Source organism: Branchiostoma lanceolatum, chromosome 14 (assembly GCF_035083965.1).
Source record: "Branchiostoma lanceolatum isolate klBraLanc5 chromosome 14, klBraLanc5.hap2, whole genome shotgun sequence".
NCBI lineage: Eukaryota > Metazoa > Chordata > Leptocardii > Amphioxiformes > Branchiostomatidae > Branchiostoma > Branchiostoma lanceolatum.
The window spans coordinates 17,555,613-17,578,491 of NC_089735.1; the positions used below are offsets into that span (position 1 = coordinate 17,555,613).

At 40.3% G+C, this 22,879-nt stretch overlaps 1 protein-coding gene across 7 annotated transcripts in view; it reads left to right on the top strand.

Moving 5' to 3' along the window:
* The window catches only part of LOC136448071 (protocadherin-15-like), a 51,553-nt gene that overhangs the window by 15,057 nt on the left and 13,617 nt on the right, over nt 1-22,879 (top strand). For 6 of the 7 annotated variants that reach the window (XM_066447188.1, XM_066447191.1, XM_066447186.1 and 3 more), the window contains 23 exons: nt 668-849; nt 1,031-1,096; nt 2,450-2,542; nt 3,720-3,824; nt 4,367-4,489; nt 5,297-5,455; nt 6,036-6,141; nt 7,049-7,161; nt 7,605-7,808; nt 9,095-9,247; nt 9,537-9,725; nt 10,165-10,352; nt 12,413-12,542; nt 12,846-12,928; nt 13,559-13,634; nt 13,924-14,079; nt 14,589-14,653; nt 15,565-15,699; nt 17,958-18,093; nt 18,463-18,577; nt 18,755-18,882; nt 19,223-19,339; nt 22,236-22,385. In XM_066447188.1, the coding sequence (XP_066303285.1) occupies nt 668-849; nt 1,031-1,096; nt 2,450-2,542; nt 3,720-3,824; nt 4,367-4,489; nt 5,297-5,455; nt 6,036-6,141; nt 7,049-7,161; nt 7,605-7,808; nt 9,095-9,247; nt 9,537-9,725; nt 10,165-10,352; nt 12,413-12,542; nt 12,846-12,928; nt 13,559-13,634; nt 13,924-14,079; nt 14,589-14,653; nt 15,565-15,699; nt 17,958-18,093; nt 18,463-18,577; nt 18,755-18,882; nt 19,223-19,339; nt 22,236-22,385 (2,972 nt within the window). Of the gene's footprint in view, nt 1-667; nt 850-1,030; nt 1,097-1,695; nt 1,783-2,449; nt 2,543-3,719; nt 3,825-4,366; nt 4,490-5,296; nt 5,456-6,035; nt 6,142-7,048; nt 7,162-7,604; nt 7,809-9,094; nt 9,248-9,536; nt 9,726-10,164; nt 10,353-12,412; nt 12,543-12,845; nt 12,929-13,558; nt 13,635-13,923; nt 14,080-14,588; nt 14,654-15,564; nt 15,700-17,957; nt 18,094-18,462; nt 18,578-18,754; nt 18,883-19,222; nt 19,340-22,235; nt 22,386-22,879 lie in introns of all 7 variants that reach the window. The other variant, XM_066447187.1, reaches the window with a different exon arrangement.

Here is a 22,879-nt window from a genome sequence, read left to right on the forward strand (position 1 = left end):
TTATTGGTTTCAAGTTCCCTGTTATCACATGGAAAATTGCATTTGCACAGGCACTCAGAAGATCCATCCCTCGACATACCGCTTCAAAGAAAGTATTTGAAAGCCGAAATCATTAATGACAAAGGTTGAAGATTTGAAATGGGATTACGGGTGCCACTGACTATTCGCAGGATAAGTTATCATGATCAGAAGAGAGAACCGGAGCTATTCAGATGATAATAAATAAGAACCGTTGGATACCAGGCTACCAACATAGGCTCACTAAATCAAGCTTCTAGCAGCCCTTCTACTAGTCAGGCCCCTGGAGGCTTGATGACCAACTCTTATAACTATTAATCAGGAGCATTGGAAACATCCTAATCCTGTTGATTTGTGCATATGTGCTAACATGGACCAATTATTGTCAGACTGAGAACTGTCAGTTGCCATGGTGCTGGAGGCATGATGACTGGTTCCCATATTGACAGAGAATCCTCAGCTCCTATTGGATGGACCTTCTTAGTGATTAAGAATCCTATTGGTGGCTCCAGGAATGGGATTAGTGAATGGCCACAAGCTATCGGGAAGCATGCCAAATCAGCCGCTGACAGCGAGAGATTGTGTAACACAGGCTAGCTGCCAAAACAAGGGAACTTTTATGCAAATGGTGTCTTCCTCATCTCCCCAGGTACTCTGATTGATACCCTGACCTTCTCATCTAGTAGCATCAATGACTTGACCTTGGAGTACATCAACAACGACCCTGGTGATGATGCAACACTTCTCAACCCCACCAGCACCTCCATAGTCAACGGTAACCTTCAGCTTGTGCTGTCTGCAGCTGGGGCGGTCAAGGTGCAGGAGAGAGATGTAGGCATTTTGTTATCCATACTTCATGTATATACAATGTGTTTATATCACTTATACCTGTAGTGGTATTGATGGCCAAGTGGTTAGGTTAGCAAACACGGGCCTATGATCAAAAAGTCAATCTTATTGTACCTCTCTCGTAGAATGAAAACTAAAAATTATTTTTTCCTCTTATCTGCAGGGCCCGGGTGGTGTTCAGCAGTTCTCTCTGACTCTAAGGTGCAGGGTAAATAGTAATAGACATGTGGTAAGTACCGTGTTGTGCCACATCTGGTAGGGCCTCTAAATAATTAGGTTTTCTAACGTCAACTGTCATAATTCCACTATGAGACCACCATATTAAATGATGTTATCAAAGACTTGAAGACTCTTCAGATGATGGTATGTACACACTGTCCAGGCTACTAATATGAGAAGAAGCTTGATAAGTAGACTGATGTGCAGTGCGGAAAAATGGATTCCTCTGAAAAGAACTTTGTAACTTAGACAGAACTTACTAAGCTTACAGATCACAGTGACTAATATGCGGCAGAGTCTGTCATTCTCAAATAGGACTGATGCAGGACGGATGTGAATTAGGATTTTACCAATGTTGAGGCCATATCAAGGCCTTCTGAAGAATGTCATTGACACCCAGATATCTGAAGTGTGTATAACTGACAGAGATTACTGAACAGCTGCATTTAGTAGATCTCATTCAATTCACTGTGGCAGCCTTAGGGTACCAGGTGGATTTATGAGAGTGTGGTTGACATAATCTGTATTTTAGCAAACTGAATAAGGTATACAGAAGAAGAGTAATGTTGAAGTTAAACTGTGTATTCTTCCCTTGGTTGTGCTTCTCAGATTTTACACCCACTCAGAGTATCAGTCAGTGATGTGAACGACAATCGTCCTGTGTTTCAACAGCCATTTTCTGCCGATGTAAATGAGGTGGGATCACACAAGTCCTTGTACCCTGCAGCAATGGTCTGATGGTATCTGAGTATCTAGCACAAAGGTCCTGTTTTCAAATCCTGGCAAGTTTTAGTTTTAACCTTGAAGTTCTGAACAGCCCTTGTATGGAAGTTGAACACGTAACATTACCAGTGGAGTGAGTGGACTATGTCCTCCTGCTGTGGCTCAGAAACAGAGATGGGCACCACCCTACAAACTGAAAGGTGTGGGAAGGATTTTAGCCAACTGTTATGATTAATGTAATGGGCTGATTTTAGATTTCCTGATCCACTTGTCACCAGCAAAGAGTGTTGGTACCAAAACTGCAATAAAATATTCTAAAATCTAAAACTCTTTATCCAGAAGGACAAATTTTGCAACTAATTTTCAACATATGCTGGTCATTTTTGCTCATATCCAGCACTGGTAAATAACGAAAGTGCAAAGTATCCCATTTTCATCAGTAGTCTACAAAAACTCCTTAAACAAATTGGCTGACTACTCAAGCAGTGGTGGGAAGTGCACATATTTCAAGATGTTCTCATGACACGTAAAGTCGCATTCAAACCTTGGACCACTGTGCCAGCACTACCCTAAGCTATCAGATCATTGGTTGTTTAGAAATGTTTCCTTCTTTAATGTGAATGTCTCCCCTGGCTACCAGGTTTTCCATCCTATCAGAGTGAGTGTCTCTGACATAAATGACAACAGACCCGCCTTCGTCCCCGCCAGTCCAGGGCCGACCTCTATCAGTGAGGTATGAAGGGCAGCAGGAGATAGATAACACTGGGTAAAACTGCACAGCATGCAAGGGCAGTCTAGGATCCCTTCCTTAAGTTTCACTTTTCCAGATTCTGCTGGACTGGACTGTTTTTCCTGGCATTACCTCTTTTCACTGCATCTTCAGGGTACTGTGGTGCTTTCTTTTTTTCCCACCATAAGTGAAAATGTTCCTCAGCTACGCTATAACCTTTCTGTATTTTAATATTTTCTAAGTCTCCATAGTGTATGTCAATCCATCCATTTCCCAGGTTACCAAGAATTCCTCTGTCCATTTCTACACAATCATCTTTTGAATTGAGGTTAGGCTCAAGACCTTTTTCACGGGCAGAAACCCTCAAAATTAGTACCCTTTTTCACGACTTCCTCTTTTTCCTTATCTTTTTGGAGGGAACTGATGTCCTTGCATTCTGTTGGTTTTATCCAGTGGACAGTGGCTGGTAATTTAGGGTTTCAGGCCATGCAGGCAAAACAAGCACAGTAGATTAGCTGCTCATGAAATGACAAATTGCATGGCTTTCCTTATTTTATCACTGTAAAAGTTGTCTGATAAAATGTGGCTGCACAGCTTTAGATGCAAAGATTTAACGCTTGTCTATGTTAAAAAGCTGCTCTGAGTAGAAGAGACACGGAAGAATATTCTGACTTCTTACCTTACATTGCGCTATCTGATTTAAGAACTTTGGGTTCCTTTGTTTTGTTGTTTGTTTTGTATTTTTTTAATATTTGACAACGTTTTGTTGGTGATGTTTATATCTATAGTAGCTGCTAGAAACTTGATAGTTAATCAATATGTTCTCTACATATACTTTTGCTTTATATAGTATGAAATATATAGTATAAAATTGCTTTATATAACATAAAATAGTGATACATGTTCTAAATATTACTACTTTCTTAATAATACTAAGTTACTGCTTAGTCTGTTTAGCACTAAGCACCTGCAATAGAGGTAGTTGAACACACACCACTAACACTTTTCTAGCCCCCTGCTGTAGTGTAACGCACAGCTATGTGGCACAAGGGCTATAGAAAGAGTCTCAGATGGGTGCCACCGTATACAACATAATTATGGTGCTTTTTAAAACTTTTTTTATCTTAACTAATAGAACATTTAGGATGAATAAATACTGAATCATAATGACCTCTTGTAGCTGACAGCAGTTGGTACGACCGTACTGCGGGCGTCAGCAACCGACAGAGACATTGGTGCCAGCGGCAATGTGCAGTTTTTTGTCCAGAACAACCCCAACGACCCTGTGAGTATATCTGTATGGAGGGAGATTACAACCTGTCAGAGCTATGACAGTTCCTAAGCTACAGCAGGTGCAGTATCTTACTGGACTGTGCCAAATTGCACTAGGAATTTTTTTCTGTGCATCTAAATTCTCAAAAATGAATTTCCAGCCCTGACAATTAACATGTCCTTCAGCCTACTTGGAAATCTAAGAGTATGATTGTAAAGATCTCAAATTACTAGAAATGTATTTAGCTTTAAGTTTGTGGTGGTTTGATGTTTGCGTTTTTTTGCGGTAGCTTCTTCACCGCAAACTTAAAACCACTGCAAAAAGGCTTGTTTTGTCTTCTGCCCACTTACCACCTTGTTTTAACCGCGAACTAAAAACAACACTCCATTTTCTATACCTACTAGAAATTTAATCACCGCAAACATCTCACACTCACTCACTATCTGGTCTATTGCCTGTTGTTCCCCGTCACACGAGGGTTAGACATGAATAATTGTGGAGAACAACTTAATGCTACGGTAACCCTTCCTTGATTGCCTTGTCTCTTCTTCCAGTTGGCTGATGACTTCTTCGAGATCCCCCTGCCAGCTCAAGGCTTCATCACCCTGAAGACTGCTGTCAACTATGAAGCAGCAGATAACACCGACCACCAGTATCTGCTCATGATCACTGCTGAGGTTTGTCAGTCTTTCTTTGTTTGGCATAACCAGTAAACTGCCTGCACCATAACTGGTGGGGAGAGCTGACAAAAAATGTGATAAGAAGGTCACAATTTTCTGCTTGGAGAGTAAATTGTAGTGTAATATAACGCATATCAAATGTGTGTACATAGATGTTTGTTAAGTTGAGGGCTTTCTTCACTTTCTGAGAAATGGACACTTAGCATGACTAGGTATTACTTGTGTATAGACTGTACAAGGCAGTTCAAGACGGCACTAGGCAGTCCAGCACCCTGGCCTTGAGACTGTTGACTCCTAATACCACATCCCTTAATGATTAATCTTGAATCATGACTCAATCAGGCAGTAGACGATTTTGTGCGTTGTGAAAGATATATGTTAAGCAAGACATACCGACTCAAGGAATAGAGAGGAGAGGACATGTGAGTTCGTTTCTCGGCTACGACAACTTCTGGAGTCTGTCATCACTTTCCATCAAAGAGCCTTCCTCTGCTATTCCTTACAGTTACTGTACCAGGCTACCTACAGTCATGCTAAGTGTCCAACTTCAGGAGTCTGTCTTAACTTTCCATCGGAGAGCCTTCCTCTGCTATTCCTTACAGTTACTGTACCAGGCTACCTACAGTCATGCTAAGTGTCCAACTTCAGGAGTCTGTCTTAACTTTCCATCGGAGAGCCTTCCTCTATAGATCTGCTATTCCTCACAGTAGCAGGCTAGACTGGTTGTACCACTGGTCAGAATATACCCAGGGTATCTTCTGTAGGGTTACGTTTTGTCTCTTACACTCTAGCTTCTTGTTTCAGGACCAGGGAACAAGTCAGCTGACAGCGACTCAGACCTTCACCATCAACATCCTGGATGAAGACGACCTCCCCCCAGCCTTCAACCCCTGCATCAGGGCCAGCCTGTCTGATCCCTGCAACCCTGTCACTTACAGCGGGGAAGTCACCAGTGGGGTTAATGTGAGCACAGACAGGGGTTGTGTTGTACTGTAACATATTGAGTTCAAACTTTCACAGCCACTGTGGTTTTACTTTTGCGGTGACCAGTCTCCACCGGGAATTCATAACACTGCAGTTATGCATTTCCAATGTTCTAACTGTAATGAATTGTATCAACCAAAAAATCAGAAAACTGCAAAAACTTTCCTTCCTACCCTAACCGTGAAATGAACCACCACAAAAGTAAATAAATTTGTATAATTCAGTCTCTAATCACAACTTACAACACTTATCAGTTATCAGTGTCAATGAGAGCGCAGCAGAAGACTGCAAAAAGGCTTAGTGAGGAGGGATATGAACTCAGTCACATTTGGGACAGCATTCTTCACACTGCAGCAACGACACTTAGCTGCAGTAAAACCAGTTAATCGTAACTATTGGCCTGAAAAAGGTGACAGATGGTCACTGAAAGTTGTAACATGGACAAGGTTATGTAGAAATGATTTTTTTATCCACCTCCATAATTATGCATAATCCAGTTCTGCTGTAGTTGGTTGGGAGTGTGTTTCACTTGACTACATCCTTCTTGTCATCATTCCAGAGTGGAGCTGTCTCCGATGTCAATCCTGAGCCTGTCAATGCATTTGATCAGGACCGAGACCTCCAGCAGGCAGATCAAACAGCCATCAAGTACTCCATTGCTGACGGTGAGGGAAGACTATCATGATACATATATCAATTATAAAGGCCTTGAAGAAGCTGACAGATGGTCATCAAAATGTTGGTGGAATAAATCTCTTGGTTGTGTAAAAAGAGTCTTTTTATTCAGTGACTTACCAACCTGATGAAGGAAATTCTTTACCCTGGAACAAAAATTGTGACAGCATTGATTCCAACATCCAAATCCAGTATACAAATCTTCGACAGCGCCGTGACTTGCGCAAGCAAAGTGCGTTCGAATCATTCAATGAAAATCCTTGCAATACGACTTCGAAGCCCAGGCAATACGGTGAAATATAGACCAGTCAAGAACACCCATATCATCCCAGCCCAGGTATGACATAATATCACATTCACCCCAACCCTAAACTCCTTCTGATTTGCCCCCTGTAGTCCTCTTCCCACTTGCAAAAATCTACTTGGCCCCTGCTGCCCTTCTATTTTGCCCCCAATGGCCACTGTTAACTGGCACAAAATCTAAAGTAGCTGGAGCTCTGGTATACATTCTGCACCACCTTAATAGTGTTGTATAAATCATAACCCAGGCTGGAGATTACCTGAAATCTATGTGTGCTCACTCTAAGTGGCGTGGTAGTAATTCAGGAATCTTTTGGATCCAGACTACGCAAATAAACAGCAATACTATGATTAAAAAACAACTTTGGACATTCATTCTTATTTTTGTTTATTTATTTTGTGACATCAGTGTCGCGTAACGGTTAGAGTGCTGGTTCAGAAGCAATAGATTCCGAGTTTGATACTTATGCCATGCCCCAATGCTCTGCCCTTGAGAAATGCACTTAACACAATATTCCTAACATGACAGTGGAGTGACACCCACCGAGCCTTTTTCTCTAAAATGTCAAATAAATTGTTTTATTTGTGCCCTTACAGGAAGTCCCTCTACATATGCAGACAAGTTCCAGATTGATGAGAACACAGGCGTGGTGTCTGTGCGTCAGACCATCAACCGTGTGGACGCAGCCAGCTACTTACTCAAGATAAGGGTAGGATTTCCTTATCAATAAGTTCTATATTAAATTCTATGGAAGACCAAGAACAGTTAGCCCTCAGCAATTAGATTTTATGGATGATATTCTGGGAAGATAGTTTGTTATATTCAGTGCAATTCCTCCAGGGTTGCAATCATGACTTTCTCCAGCTTTGCATTTTTCTGTCCCACTTATTGTTAGGGAGCCCATGTTGTTGATTTTTATTGTAGATAAACCTGTCATTTTTAGTTGCGAAAGTCAGTTTTATTTCATAAGAGGGGAGAAATTTTTGTTCATCCCAGCAAGCAAATTTCCTTCCCAGGATGGATGGAGGTTACGGGTCCTGGAGACAGCTAGCCCTGGTCGCAATTCCAACTCTTATCACAAAACATGAGTATTCATCTGTTGAATGACAGTACAAAGACAGTTAGTACGTGTCATTCCATTTCTTGCTGCAGGCATACCAAGAAGACAACCCTTTCCGTCTTGCCACTGCCGACATGATGATCACTGTCAACCCGTCTGGCAATGAACGTCCTGCGTTTGACCAGGCTAACTACGTCGGCTATGTGTTTGAGAACGCCCCCTCCGGTACCACAGTCAGAGACTCGTCATCTGCACAGACACCCCTCAAGGTCATGTTGTCTGACCCAGATGTCCTGGTAAGGATGTTCTGTAGCCTATGTCACAAAAATTGCTCAATTACATGTGTATACATTATGTTGATGTCAAATTGATATCTGCTATGGAGTAAAATTTTGAAATTGCTATCCATAGATCATGTTTATTAGGACAAAAATTATTATGTAGAAATTATTCTAATGATTTTGTGAAGTTATCCAGATTTTTTATTTATCAAAGCTCTCTGTATGATAATTGTTCTTTATTCTTTTTAAGAGACCCATGTCAGCTATAACAAAAGATTTTATAAGCAATAAACATTATAGGTTAATGAACAATATCTATTAATTAAGGTTATCTTATTATCTTAAGAAATATTGGTCAAAAGCTATACTTTTTAAAAATGATAATATAGTAGGAAATATTGGTTGTAAGCTATAATGTTTATTGCCTAAAATCCTTTGTTATACATGACAGTACATTATATAAATAATATTCAATAATATATGATATGAGAATAAGAACATGCATGGAAGGGGTCAGACTTTTCAAACTGATATCATAATAACCACTGATTATTTTCTTGATGGAACTGATTTGGTTTATCAATATTGAATGACATTTTTTTAGATATTACTGTAATGCATTGACTTTGGAGATTGCATTTTGGCATGCATTGTATTGTTCACCATAAAGTATCTAGCATGCTGACAGCAACTCCATACCTCCAAATGTTGTTGATTTACAGGTGACTCAACTAACAACAATAATTACTTAAATAACATTTTCATTAACACATTTGAAACGTTTTCTTTTGTTCATTCTGCATGTCCATATAGACCAAGCACCAGGTAAAAATCAGTTTTTTTCTGTTAACAGTAACTAATTATGTCAACTTCAAGCCAGATTTGACACTAAGCCCCACCAATTTAATTTGTTGATTCTTGAATGCTGGAATATGAATGCTGAACTGGAAGAGCAATTGATGAAAACACTCTGAGTCTGAGGGAAAAGTCTGTACCTTGGTAGTGAATATACTTAATGTTCAAGATTTCTTCCCAGCTCTCTGTTTTAAACATGTCTTCGTGCTAGATCTTTACCTAAAATGTTTGAGAACCAAGGATATAAATTGGTGTGGCCTTATATTGACTACAGGTGATATCAGCTAGTTCCTATGTGCAATGGTTAACATTCACTTTCAATAACGAAGGAACGTTAGGTACTAAAGTCAGTTATGGGGAATAAAACATTTCTCCCCTTATCACAGAACCTTAATCAAATTGAAATGGGTGCTCCTTATTGGCCGATGATAATGTTTTCTCCCCAGGATGGCAGTCCTGCTGTGACCATAGACGTGACGACCCAGCCAGCAGGGAATGATGACAGGTTCAGTGTGACCCAGGGGAGCAGCACGCGGGAGTGGTATGTGCTGGCCAACGGAGCCCTGGATGCCGAGACCACAAACCAGTACACGCTTACGGTAAGTTAATCACTGACACTGCAATACAATTGTACATATAGAATACAGCATGGTGTGTACGTATCACCTGAGTTACCAGCATGACCCACGGGACCATGGGACCAAGGGTGATGTGAAGTTAAGTTGAAGTTCTGGAACAAAAAAGATTTTAACAACACCTATTTCAAAGTCCAAATCAGGTATTTGAATTTTCGACAGCTTACGGACAAAGTATTGACAGGATTTAAGAAATTTCATGGTTCTTATGATGAATACCATGTCATCATCTTTTTTCTCTCATCCATTCTAGATCACAGCACGTGAAACAAGTGGAACCAACCCTCAGTCCAGCAATCCTTCAGTTGTCACCATCAATGTACAAGATGTCAACGACAACACCCCGGTGTTTAACGGTGGTACTGCAGGCTCTTCTGCCAACCCTCTCACAGGAGCTGTGAGCATTCCTGTGGCGGACGGCACTTCTGTGGTGTTGTCTCCCGTAAGGCAACTTCCTCATGGTCTCATTCCTATATTACTATAAAAGAGTTCTTTATTTGAAATGATTGGGCCCCCAAAATATGTAGGTCATAAATTCCCTTTCATTGATCCCACCTGATATGAAAAGTGTATTTTATTTAGATGAAATTAACCTTCTTTATGACTGACAGGACATGCTTTGTTTGTCCTGAGTGCTGTGGTCAGACACTGGACGTGTGAAAGGGCATCTTGTGAATAGTGGCTGCTTGGAATTATTATGAATACCATGTTTCATTGGGTATATTGGGTCACATAATTTTTATTGCCTAAAGAACAAGACAGGGTAGCAGGAATACCTGGGTATAGTCTGTGCCAGGGGTATATTACTGCCTGCTACACCCAATAAGATGATTAAAAGTGTTTGAAATGAAGGGATGTTGAATGTCTCCTGTGTGTTCCAGGGAACACCCCAGTGCTCTGACACAGACACAGGCTCCACCTTCACATACAGCATCGACCGAGTCATCAACGGTGCCGACAGCCTGTTCAGCATCAACCAGAACACAGGGGACATACGGGTGGCTTCAGGGGCAGGGCTTACTGATGGGACTGTCTACACAGTAGTTATTGTGTGCTCAGATGGGCTCAAGTGAGTAAACAGTACTTAGATATTGCCTAGCACTTGTATAAGATACAATTGTTCTGATTGAAAGACAAAATCATTGCTAAAGCACAGATAGTTATTCCACATGCCAATCTTGCATGTTTATTGCAGAGTGACATGAGATGAAATTCAGACTTCCCAGAATAAGTAATAGTTATCAACACTTAACTTTTACTGTGGACATGTAGTGTATGATCTAGGATGTAAAACATTCATTATTTCCAATTCAGTATACTAGTATTTAAAATGAATTTCAATGTCCTCTGAGAGACTCTGAGTTATCTGTCAGACCTTATGCTGCATAGTCTAAAATATGAATAATTATCTGATGTCACAATAGAATGTTTTTTTCTAGAAGTATGGCTGGTAACATCCACTACCATAATACCGCCACGTTTACTGCAATTTCTAAAGTGATACTAATTTAGCAAAGGAAAAACTCATTATTTTTTCCTGGTTACATGTCGATGTTATAGCTTACCTTTGCCACTTATGCCGTGTATGTTTTTTTGTCTGTCTTGGTCTCCTCAAAACGAAATATCGCAATCGTAAGATGTTACGGAAATGCACCGAGAACGGGCGTGCGCACGGAAGGGGGTTCCATAATACCGCCAGGAAGAAACTCGGCAATCATCTCCCCGTTTTTCACCATTATACATGAGCTGTTGTCCCTTTCTTTCGGTATAGTGCGTGCCCTAAATATACAACGATGTCTGGGGATTAAAAAAATCACTCGAAAACGGATGTTAACTGTTACGAATTTTGATTTACTGTAGCCCGTCACAACTGCTATCACGTAAAACTTGCGTCTGGCGTTCTACTATGGTTCAGTTCACATAATGACGGCTTCGTTTTTAGTGTAACGGTCGTATTAATTGTTGGTCTTATCCAAAAATTAGGATCGTCAAGATCGCAACTAGTCCCGCGTGCCCGTCACCCCTGATATCTTGAGGGTTAAAGTTGATACGGCATGTCTACTATGCCGCTGGGTATGAATCAGGAGCAGTTCTCTCATGAGGACCGGCGGCCGCAATATTCGATCCAGTTATGGAAGAATCCCAAGTGTGCCATGCAAATAAAGACATTTTCTTTGGCTATTTATCACAGAACATTTATTGGTTTCAGAGTAAATCTTTATTACTAATTTTCGTCTCCCATGCAAATACAAATGGTATGGACGTGGGTCGTGGGGTCACCGCGGTTTGGGACCAAACAATAGAAGGGTTCATAATCCTACTATAGACTGTTGTTCCTTGGCGAAAAATTCATCTATAGATATTATGCATATAGTGTGATGTATGTAGATGCAAAATATTTCTTAGTGCTTTGTAGAAATTACACCCGCCCCTTCAAACTATTGGTTTCGCCGAGATTTTCGCGGGGAATTTTCCTGTTACGCAATACGGGGGAGGAGCCAGTCTCGGGCGAAAACAATGAAAATGGCGACGTTCTATTTTGCGCCAGGTCAACCGCAGTTACGGCGATTAAACAACCGTTCTTGACGATAGGTCACACTTTGACACGAGTTGAAGGCCAGTAAAAGAAACTTTATTTTGCTGTTGTTTAGATAATCGTCTTGAGCTTGAAGCACGTGCGATTATTATATGCAAATCCAGCGAAAAACGTGCGATGGCGTGATGATATGTTCTTCCCACGACGCGCTCGCCTGTCATGATAAGGGATCGAAAACATTTGACCTCGTTGTCTTCGAATGCCTCGTTGTTGAGGCCTTTCTTAGAGTGTATTAAACACCTTGATGTCTGAAGTGTGCATACCTCGGAAATCACTGTTTCTGCACCAGTAGATCTCTTAAAATTCATCGCTTTTTAGATTTGGCGGTATTATGATTAGTGGCGGTATTATGGTAATGGATGTTACATTTAGAGCAAAATAATCTAAATATCTATTGTGATTTTAGACATCATAAAAGCAAATAGTGTGTAACAGACAAAAGTGCTGTAAAGATGTTATTTTGAATGATACAATGACAGGTACTTCCCATTATTTGTTAATCAGTTGTATCCATGTGTTTTTCCTGACTGCAGTGAACGTCAGGGTTATGTGGATATAACAGTGACCGGTACACAGAACAATCGCCCCACCTTCCCACTGCAACAGTACACCACCAGGCTCGGGGAGGAGGCACCCGTCAACGGCCCTGTCACCATGGTTACGGTAAGATGGCTTTAGTGCACATGATGAATGGTTTAGTACACATAATGTCTCTCTTATCAAATCCCAAGTCTATAAATCTACAAGACTGCATTGGGACATTAAGTATAAATTCTTCTCCAGTTTATATACTCTGGTCACAGGTACCAACTTTTTTTCTAAATTATTGAAAACAACACGTAGCATGACGTGAGGACAGGGTGTTTGGCCCAGAACCCAGAGGTCCTGGGTTCAAGATAGATAATTCCAAACATTTGAATTGTTATTTACATTAAAGTAACAATATGACCTGTGAAACTGTTTCAGGCGAGGGACCCAGATGGTAATGTCCTGAGCTACAGTCTGGGGACAGGGAACACTGACAACGACTTCCAGATCAACCAGAACACGTAACTGTTCTTCTATTTACAGTCTACATCACACTGACTTCTACAAGAACATGGACTATATATAAATAGGCTTCATGTAGATTCTTTTATATCACTAACAAAACAATGGGAATTGTAATGATGTAATGATCATGGCGAAGTCATTGAGGAGAAGAATAGATTACACAATATGTGTGTAAATCATAATACTATTAGACTTGTTTTGCTTACTTTTTCACCACCAGCTGAGGTTTGCAATTTAGTTTAGAACAATGGAAAGTCAAGCCATTAGCCTTTAAATTTGAATCCCTAACTTTTTGCCATGAAATTAATGCAGCTCATTTTGGTCAACTGTTACCAGCAGTAATTGCAATTGCAGTGTCCAGAAATTATAGTACAGTCAAATCACCTCTACATTAGGACCACCATTGTGACCACTTTTTGGTGATTTCTTACAAACATTAAGAATCCTGTCTATAGTGACCACCTGTCCATATAGACCAGATTTTATCAGTCCCCTGAGTGGTCTTTTTGGGCCAATTTGACTGTAACTATGTTACCACTGAAGTTGTGAATGGACTGTATAATATTCAATATGATGTCATGACATGTAACCTAACCTACACTACATGACGTATTTCCTGTCTGTAGTGGGGAGATCACTGTTCGTAATCAACTGGACTATGAAAGGACTCCGTCTTACACTCTTCAAGTCTTGGCTACTGATGTAAGTAGAGGAGATACACAGTCAAGTCTCCTGCAGTCATAAGTCATATCAAAACTGCCCCACGTAATTTGAGATTTTATTAAGTGAAGACCCTCTGCTCAAACCAACCGTTTACCCAACCAGCAACCACTTCTCTGCAGTCCCCATGGTGTATTCATGCCCTGATTAAGCAAGGCAAGCAAGAAGATTGTCCACTTACGTTAGATTAGATTAAATTAGATTAGGAGATTATACAATTTTAAAAGACTGAGTTGAATATGATATGACATCTTTTTTCCTGGCAACACAGAATGGGTCTCCTCCGACCACAGCCACTGCTACAGTACAGGTGGACCTGACCAATGGGAACGACAACTCCCCAACCTTCACCGCTCCAGCCAACCCCAACCAGCCCATTGAGGTGGCAGAGGGAGGACAGAATGGAGACCCTATACAGTCTGTTCAGGTGGGCAAGTTCTTCATACTTATTCTGAACATGTCAGGAAACCTGAGGATCAGTAGGTTGAGGGTTCTAATCCCTTTTAAATCTGGCATGTTATTGATAGATTTAGAGTAATTATTTCTATAATTATTTGTTTAAAAGGTACATTTAACTTCATAAACCTATTAAATCAACAGTTGCAATCCTTTAAAAGGGTCCATCTACATATGTCATGTGAATCATAGCAACACCCTGGTGTCAGCTTGAGAAGAATAGACTGATCATGACTGCTCATCACAATCAGCATTTTAACCAATGATAGCATGGCAGTTAGCAGTTTGACTTATCAGAGACAGACTGCATGTCCACAATATATGTTTTTTGTTTTATTTTGCATTTCTGACTTGTGCCGAAGGCCGGCCGGGCTATGTGATTGGTCTCAATATCAAAGTACATGACTTAGTGGTTTTACACACTGCAGGTCATATGTTATATCATAACCCATGTACAGAATGATGCTTTGTTGTTAACAGGCTACAGATCCAGATGGAGCTGGTTCTGCTGGCATCACCTACAGTCTACTGAGGGGAGGGGACAAGTCAGTACTTCTCTTTGTAAAATCTACAAAAACTTTAATGTGTTCAAACAAGCAAACACTAAGAAATTCAAATATTCTCCACCCAACAAGAAAAATGTTTCCCTAATGCTTCTGTTATGATTAAGTTCATCTCTATTTCTAGAGTAAACAGTCAGGCTATACAGTGTTGTATGTAACATCTAGAGAAATTTCCACATAACGTTACAATTGTGCAATGTATATTTAGATCTTTTGAACTCCAGGAGCTTCATTGTTTTTTCCGAAGTGATTCAAATAGTGCTGCATCTCTTTGAACAGAGAGGACAATTTGATAATTAAAAGCACCATTTTCTTTGTGGGCATGAAAATCTTTGTTAAGAGATATCCCTCCCTTATAAGACAACTTTGGCCATTGATGGAGTTGTATTGTTTTCCATAAAAGCAACACATGCATTGTGTTATCAGGCATGTACAGGAGTTGTTTCATTTTAGTCACAATAGAATTCATTTTTCTGTTTGATGTTTGGTCAACGTTATATCAAAGTTCTGTTGGTGGCATACTATATATTTCCTGATATCTGGATAAACGGGATTCATCTTAATATAATGTAAACACAAGCATATATGATACATTCTGTAAAGATCTACCTATCAGCCATTTAATATAGTTTTCTCATGGTGCTCAATATCATTTTACAATTGGTCATTGCTGTGCACTGATAGGACAAGTTTACTGTGCACTGGTAGCACGAGAGTATTTACACTGATGAAGACTGCAGATAGGTTGAGGAATTGTCTGTAGAGAAGAAAAAATAAAGTTGCGTAGCTAAGAAAACTATGTTGAATTGATTTACTAACCTGATGAAACTATTTACGGATACCTATCAGCCAGTCTGACAGACATTTTGTTACTATTACTGTTTTTGGGACAGGTTTGCCATCAACCCCACCACAGGTCAGATCATGAGGAGAGGACCGCTGGACCGGGATGACCAGAGGGAGATCCCCATTACTGTACAGGCACAAGACTCAGGGGGACGCATAGGACTGCTGGACCTTACCATCCAGTGAGTACAGTACAGAACTGCATGTGAGGCACAAAGCCACGGTGTTAAAGCTTACCTGAAATGAAATCTCCTGAAATTTCCTCGATCATTCATGTAAAAATTCAATCTTTTCTGAAAACATCTATGTAATCTTTAAATCAGTTCTCCGGCAAGAACTTGCTGAAACGGCGACCTAAAAATGTGTACTTCGTGCTCTTTGGTGGGACTAATTAGGAACAGGGTGTGAGGTCACAACTATGACTCCCGTGTAGCTCATATGGCTGCCTGTTGGAATAACACATGTTTGATGGTCTCATATCTTATAAAGGAAACATAATTAAGAGACAAAACTCGGTCTGTCGAAAGAACACATATTTTACTTTTTTTAGAAAAAATTGTATCGAATTCACAGTACCAATAAATACTTGACAGGCCCTTGAAATTTGTTCCATTCCGATGCGATTGGATAACGCAAGCTGCCACCAAGCGGAAGAAAGTTCACTACTTTAACGTACAAATTACTGTACAATTGCAGGTACAAACAGTCATCTCCTCTACTATATGCCAACTATAGCATCAACTTGCATTAGCTTGAGGTACGGTGTCCATACTGTGCATTAATGTCAAGATACATTTGGCTGTGGAAGCGCAGAAATTTGTGTCTCGATCGTACGGTCCAAAGCTTCGGTCACGCGCGTTGTTTGCATGGTGTACAGTGTCAACTACGTAGAATTTACAACGGTTGGCATAAGAAATGCGAGTCAAAGTACATTCCACTCAAAAGTATGTGTGTTTGTTCACAAACATGTGCTTTCATATTGGGTAGACAGTTCGTGGCCAACTGTCCTTGAAATTGAGAAAACAGACAGAAAATTTTGTGATAGGAATTCTTCTTGAGCGGCGTCCGCGGCCATTTTTTCTGTTATTGTGTAAGCCTGGCGTCTTGCCAGAAGCAGACGAACTGCCCCAAAACGTTCTCTCTGACTTCTCTACTTGGACCGGTCCTCCCAGACGCCATGGCCGTCTTTAGCAACAGCAAGAAACCCTCGGAAACGTCGCCATCGGACTTACCAGGCTGTTCTCGGTGCGTGTTCGGGAGGAGACTGCTGCTATCGCGGTTCAGTGGCGCGGTGAAAATAGGACCCACCGCCCGGGTGTGTGGCCGAGTCAGGCCGACATAATTTCCTCCGAAACCTGCTGCCGGACAGCCCAACAAGCTTCCCGCAGACTTTCCCGGGCCTGTAGCTGCTGCTTGGACGAAAGATTCCGCCTGGAAAAGTTTGTTGGTGCCGGGCTTGTGATCGTGCCGTCCGCGGCGGTGGTTATAACGGGACCTGACCTGGCGGGCGGCTTGAGCTGCCCGGCCCTCCCGCGCGAAGGCCCCTGAGATCAGTACAACTTTGTTTTCGGAGACAAACTGATTCTAACACCTCCCGAATCTGTGGAGGGATATCCCTGCCGCTAGTGGTCACTGACCATTTTTATAGCGGACACCATTTGGCCCTCTTGATACACTACTAGTATACTGTCCGCCGCTAGTATTATTAGGTCTAAAAGTTGTAGAAGGCGCTATTGTAGTGAACTGCACTCATAGTTGTGACGTCATGCATATCATTTGCATATCATTTGCATTCCCTCTCAGATGCATAAAAACACACTATTTGAGGACGTTTTAACATAACTTCCCGACAGAATCATCACATGAAAAATATCCCAATCTAACCAGGAGGTAAAGGACCCCTAGAATCGTCAGAAAATCATAGAAAATAAAGAATTTGAAACCCGTTTCAGGTAAGCTTTAAGGGGTTAAAGAGAACATGTTTTTTGAGATAGTGTGGCAATGTGGCTTCCTTGGTGGCAAGTTAGTCTTGTGGTTAGGTTTGTTGACTTAGAATCTAAAGGTTCTGGGTTCAAATCCCTGGCAGTGTTGTGCCCTTAGGAAAGACTCTGTTTCCTCACTTGACAGTTGAAAATTGTTACATGTACATGTACTTAGCTTCATTGATGGGACGTAAGGCAGGAGGGCCAATATTTGAAGAGAGCCACACTGCTAGCACATTAAAGAACCAGATAAACAATATGGAGAGTTAGTGCACATGGGTGTGTTTGCTGCAATTTCCATTGGTTGATACAGTATATGCTATCTGTCCTTAGTGCTGAAATAGTGGGTTTGCACTCTGTCTTGAGAAGTTGAGCATCTCGTTGTACGATGAATGCATGCAGAAATTGTGCCTACATTGATATGATATGTAACTTGTTCACCTGTTGATAAACAACAGATTGACTGATGTCAACAACAAGCCGCCAGTGTTCCAGGATAATGAGTTTGCCAGACGTCCACTGAGCCCGCCCAATGCTGAGTACATTGTGAATGTAGACGAGAATCAACCAGCCATGAGCATCATTGACCTTGAGGTACAAAAGTACAGACCACTCCTGATCTACCACCTGCAAGTACAACTGTTAAGTACTTGTGCTACCAATGACACTGAAATACTGTTCATGATTACATTCACCCATTTCACACTAACACAAAATATGCTCCCTTGTGAAGTTCTTGAACATCAAACCTTGCACATCATACTTCAATTAAGTTCTTGATTCCTGCTGCCAAGTTAACCTCGTATTTTGCATACCACCGAGTAGTAACTTGATTTAAAAAAATTATGTATCAAGCTGTTCTGTGCTCTTAATACTTATGGGAAATCTGTAGCATGAGATTCAGCTTCAAATATGTTTGAGATTTTGAAACAGTTGATTTGGACCATAATCAATGTATTGTAGGCTGCAGATCCTGATGTTGGAGCAAGTGTGCAGTACACCAGGGACAGTGTCACTCCTACTACTGGGGAGACTCTGTTCACTGTGAATGAGAACACAGGTGTCCTGTCCACTACAGGTGGGTACCTGTGTATATCCAAGTCTAAAACTTAAAATCTACTTTCATCCTCCTTTCTCCTTTAAGATTTTTTTTTACTCCTCTTGTAGCTCTTTACATTGATGTATTGTGAGACTATTAAAGCCAGGATTAAAGCTTACAATATCTTTCCTTACTGTTTTCTATGAAACCCCCCAGGGCCACTGGATTATGAAAGTGTTACCCCAGCACGCTACACTGTGGTTATCCTGGCAGAGGACACAGCCCAGGCCGCCCCACACCTCAACACCAGGCTATCTACAGCAACGGTCACTGTCAACATTCAGGTGGGCACAATCTCGCCCTTCTTTGTCCTTGTCAACTTAGTTATCTTTATGATAGTGCTGAGGTTAAGAAATTTCATGTAAGAATGGAGCATTCCAAGGTTTCATGAGGATAAAATTATAGTTGATTTATATAATAACTATATAATGTTGACTTATCAGTTATTCTGCAGCAAAGGGATATGAAGACCAAACTGGAGCTAGAATAGGGTGGAGACCAGGTTAAAAAGTCTTTCTCTTGAATTTTGAAAACTAAAGACCTCTTGCTTTCATGGTACAGAATATCGGTATACATGTTGTATTTCTGTGTTTAGGTTGAATTTTATAATTCATTTGTCACCAGGACAAGAATGACTTTCCGCCAACCTTTGAAGGAACTCCGTACAGTTTCACAGCTCGAGAGGACGCCGCTATCGGCATGTCTGTTGGGCAGCTGTCAGCCACTGATGCAGATAATCCGGTACATTTTTATCCTTGTTTCCTGATTTGTCCGCATAGAGACAGGATTTTGAAGGATCCTATATTTATTAAATTGGCTTTGTTGCAAGATTATGTCTTTTTTTCGTAGTTCTGAATACATGTAGTTATGCTTATATGATATGTATCCCTATATGAAAACACATACATAGTTTTGGTGATTGCCTTGCCATAAAGGAAAACTTTAAGGTACATTTTGTACTTTTGACCAATTGTTGATGTCACATGTCTATAAAAGACTGCATTAGGCCAGTTGCAATTTGATGTGGTTTACTTGGAACAAAGTTTAGCTGTCTATTGAACAAAAGGGATCCTCATGATGATTTTTTCTTTAAACTAATACAATATTGCATGTTCATGTTGCCAGAGAGCTAAATGTGTTAGGCGTGAACTTAACTGTTGTATTTATATACATACTGTGGGTACTTAACGTTATGTCTAACTACTCCATACTACAGTATTCACTACATTCCATACTAAAGAGAAAAGAGGCATATCAACCCACAGTTGATATGCCACTCCTCTCTTTTTAAAAAACAAACAAAAACATAATGGTTGTTGGACTGACTTGAGAATGGGTTTCAAACCAAGATGAGAACATGACTGTCACAGTAATTTACAACAATGATAAAAAAATCTTCGGGTTTTTTTGTGTGGACAATGCTATAAAATTTTCTGGACTTTGATAGAAACGGTAAAAGATTCTGCAAGGGATTTCAGGATAAGTTTCAAAATTGTGTAATAAAATCATAGTTGAAACGTGCATAGAAAAGGCAAAACAGTACTAACCAATGTAGATTCAGTGCTCTCTGTCTATATTATATATATTATTATACACAATGTCATGTATATCAGGGTAGCGATTACAATCTGGCCAGATTGCCAATTCAACTAGTTAAATACCAATTGGCAAACAGGATGCTAAGAATGATTTAGGGACACAGGTCTCTCATTCATATACTCAGTACATTTAAAGTCAATCTATTTATCTTAAATGACATGAACAAAAGTTGAAAAGTCCTATTTTTAGATTTACAAACTCCATTCATGATTATTTTTGGAATCAATGATTGCAATCTCTACCTAAACAATATGATATATATAGATTACTGTCACAATTCTCATCCCTATGGTAATATTTCTTTATATCAAAGCGTAACAATTCAGCAGCTGCCATAAATGTAAGTATCTGGTAGAAAGTAGCACATGGCAAGTTACATGTGACAATGGACCAGAACATTATATAAAAAGCAAAAGCAATGAACCCGTCACTAACATACCACTTGTGTTTTTCTCCTCACTTCGAAATCAGTTCTGGGCTGTAAGTATAAATGTGGCCAGTTCCACACTTCTGACTTGGTACAGGAATGTCCTGCATGGATCTATTGCATGGCAACTGGCTGATCTCGTGCTTCCTTTGACCTCACAAAGCACACAAGTCATCATCAGGACTGGTTCACATTTACATGCTCAACTTTTTCTGAAAAAACAAAAAGCACAAGAAATGATTGAAACAACTTGGGCTATACTGACTTTATTACAATTGGATTACATCCGTGAGAGGGCATCAATTTTCGTCTGTTTCCACATTTTTTTTTTTTAAAGCTGTAAAATGAGCAATTGCCTGTGCCGTAAATTGCAAAAAACTATTGGAAAACAGATACTAATGTCATGCAATGACTCAGAAAACTATCGGAAAAGAGACACTAAAGTCATAGTATTGCATTGCCTCTTTTCATAGTGTGCTGATTTTATCGTTAACTTCCCCCTTGTGCAAAATTTTGGTCTGATCCTGAGCAAAGTTTTGGAAAGTCATCCAAAAAGAAGACCAAAAAATATTGATAAAGAATTTATTCATTCTTTGGTACATCATGTTTTGTAAGTTGTTATTTGTAAAACCTTCCTGATCACTTAGATTACATAATGAGTGCAACCTTTTTTTCCCAACTTTTTTTTGCACGCTTAATTTTGTAGTGCCCAGATGGAGTGTCATCCATATAATAGAATCAGTATAGCCGTGCAATGTATAATCATCTGTTTGAAGACATTCTGTGGCAGGGGTGTGTGCATGCTTGCACGAAGGCATGTTGGAGAGTGATGCAAGATTCAAAGTCTGATAACCTTGACTCCATGCTGCATTTGGAACATGTTTGAGTCCACAGTAGGGGAAGGTTATCAACACCTCACAACACACTATCATGCAAACAAGGGCTCATAAAGCATTGCATGGTTTTCAAGCTCAATTTTTACATGCTCAGCACCATTGAGGATCAATGTGCATTCAAGAAAGGTTCATGTACACTAACCGATGGCATGCATGATATCATTATACAGTCAATGTGTTATTTGTATGGACTATACTAGACTCAATATATACAAAGGGCAATGTGACTTTTCTTGCCTGTGTGATTATTATCAATTTTGATATTTGTACAACAGCATTTAGAATTGTGCAATTTTGCTGATTTTGCTGCTGCTGCTGCAGTATACAATATGCTGTATTTATCTGTCTTTGAATTTTTGTAGTTTACAAATGATTAAAGACCTACCATGATATGCAAAGCTACTGTATATGTGTAATACACAATATTGAGTAGCTTTGCATATGATAAGGCAGACTGCTTAGGACTTTCACACATACAGTAAAGCGGCGACGACGATGATGATGATGATGATTATAATTTGGGTAGAGAAAAACATAGATTGAAAAAGATTATGCTAATCACAATACACCTATTCCATAATAAGAAAACAATACATTTACAAAAGTTCTGAATATCTCATGGAGGTGTGAGGTTGGTCTCCAAACTCTTGCATTGTTTACTGTGTGAATGATGAAGTGTTGAAGCATGTTTGTGTTGTATCATGTCTTCCTGTAGCAACCCCAGTTCATCTACAGCACATACACAGACCCAGCCGTGCAGAACTCAGATGCAGCAGCAGCGCTCTTTGCCGTCGACCCAATGACAGGTGACGTCGTGACTAGGCGAAACCTGGCCAGTGACTATACCAACATCAATCAATTCCCGGTAAGAAGCCAGCTTTGAACATTCAGTCACACAATATGTAATAGTATGTACAATCTATTTTCATCCTAAGCTAAGGGCTTCACAGTTTTTACCTCTGTGAAAATGGAGATATTGTTAACCTGTGTATGGATGGTGTTCAGCACCAGGGACAGGCCTGTTTACCTATGTGTCGGGGCAGAGGTGTATTTATCTGTGTCTGAATTGTGTTCAGCACCAAGGACAGGTCTGTTTACCTGTGTGTCGACAGTGTTCAGCACCAGGAACATGTCAGTGTGCGGGTGGTGTTCTGTACCAGGGACAGGTCTGTTTACCTGTGTGTGGATGGTGTTCGACACCAGGGACAGATGTGTTTATTTGTGTGTGGATAGTGTTCAGCACCAGGGACAGGTTTGTTTACCTGTGTGTGAATGGTGTTCAGCACAAGGGATGCATGCATTTGCCAGTGTGTGGATGGTGTTCAGCACCAGGGACAGGTATGTTTATTTTTGTGTTAA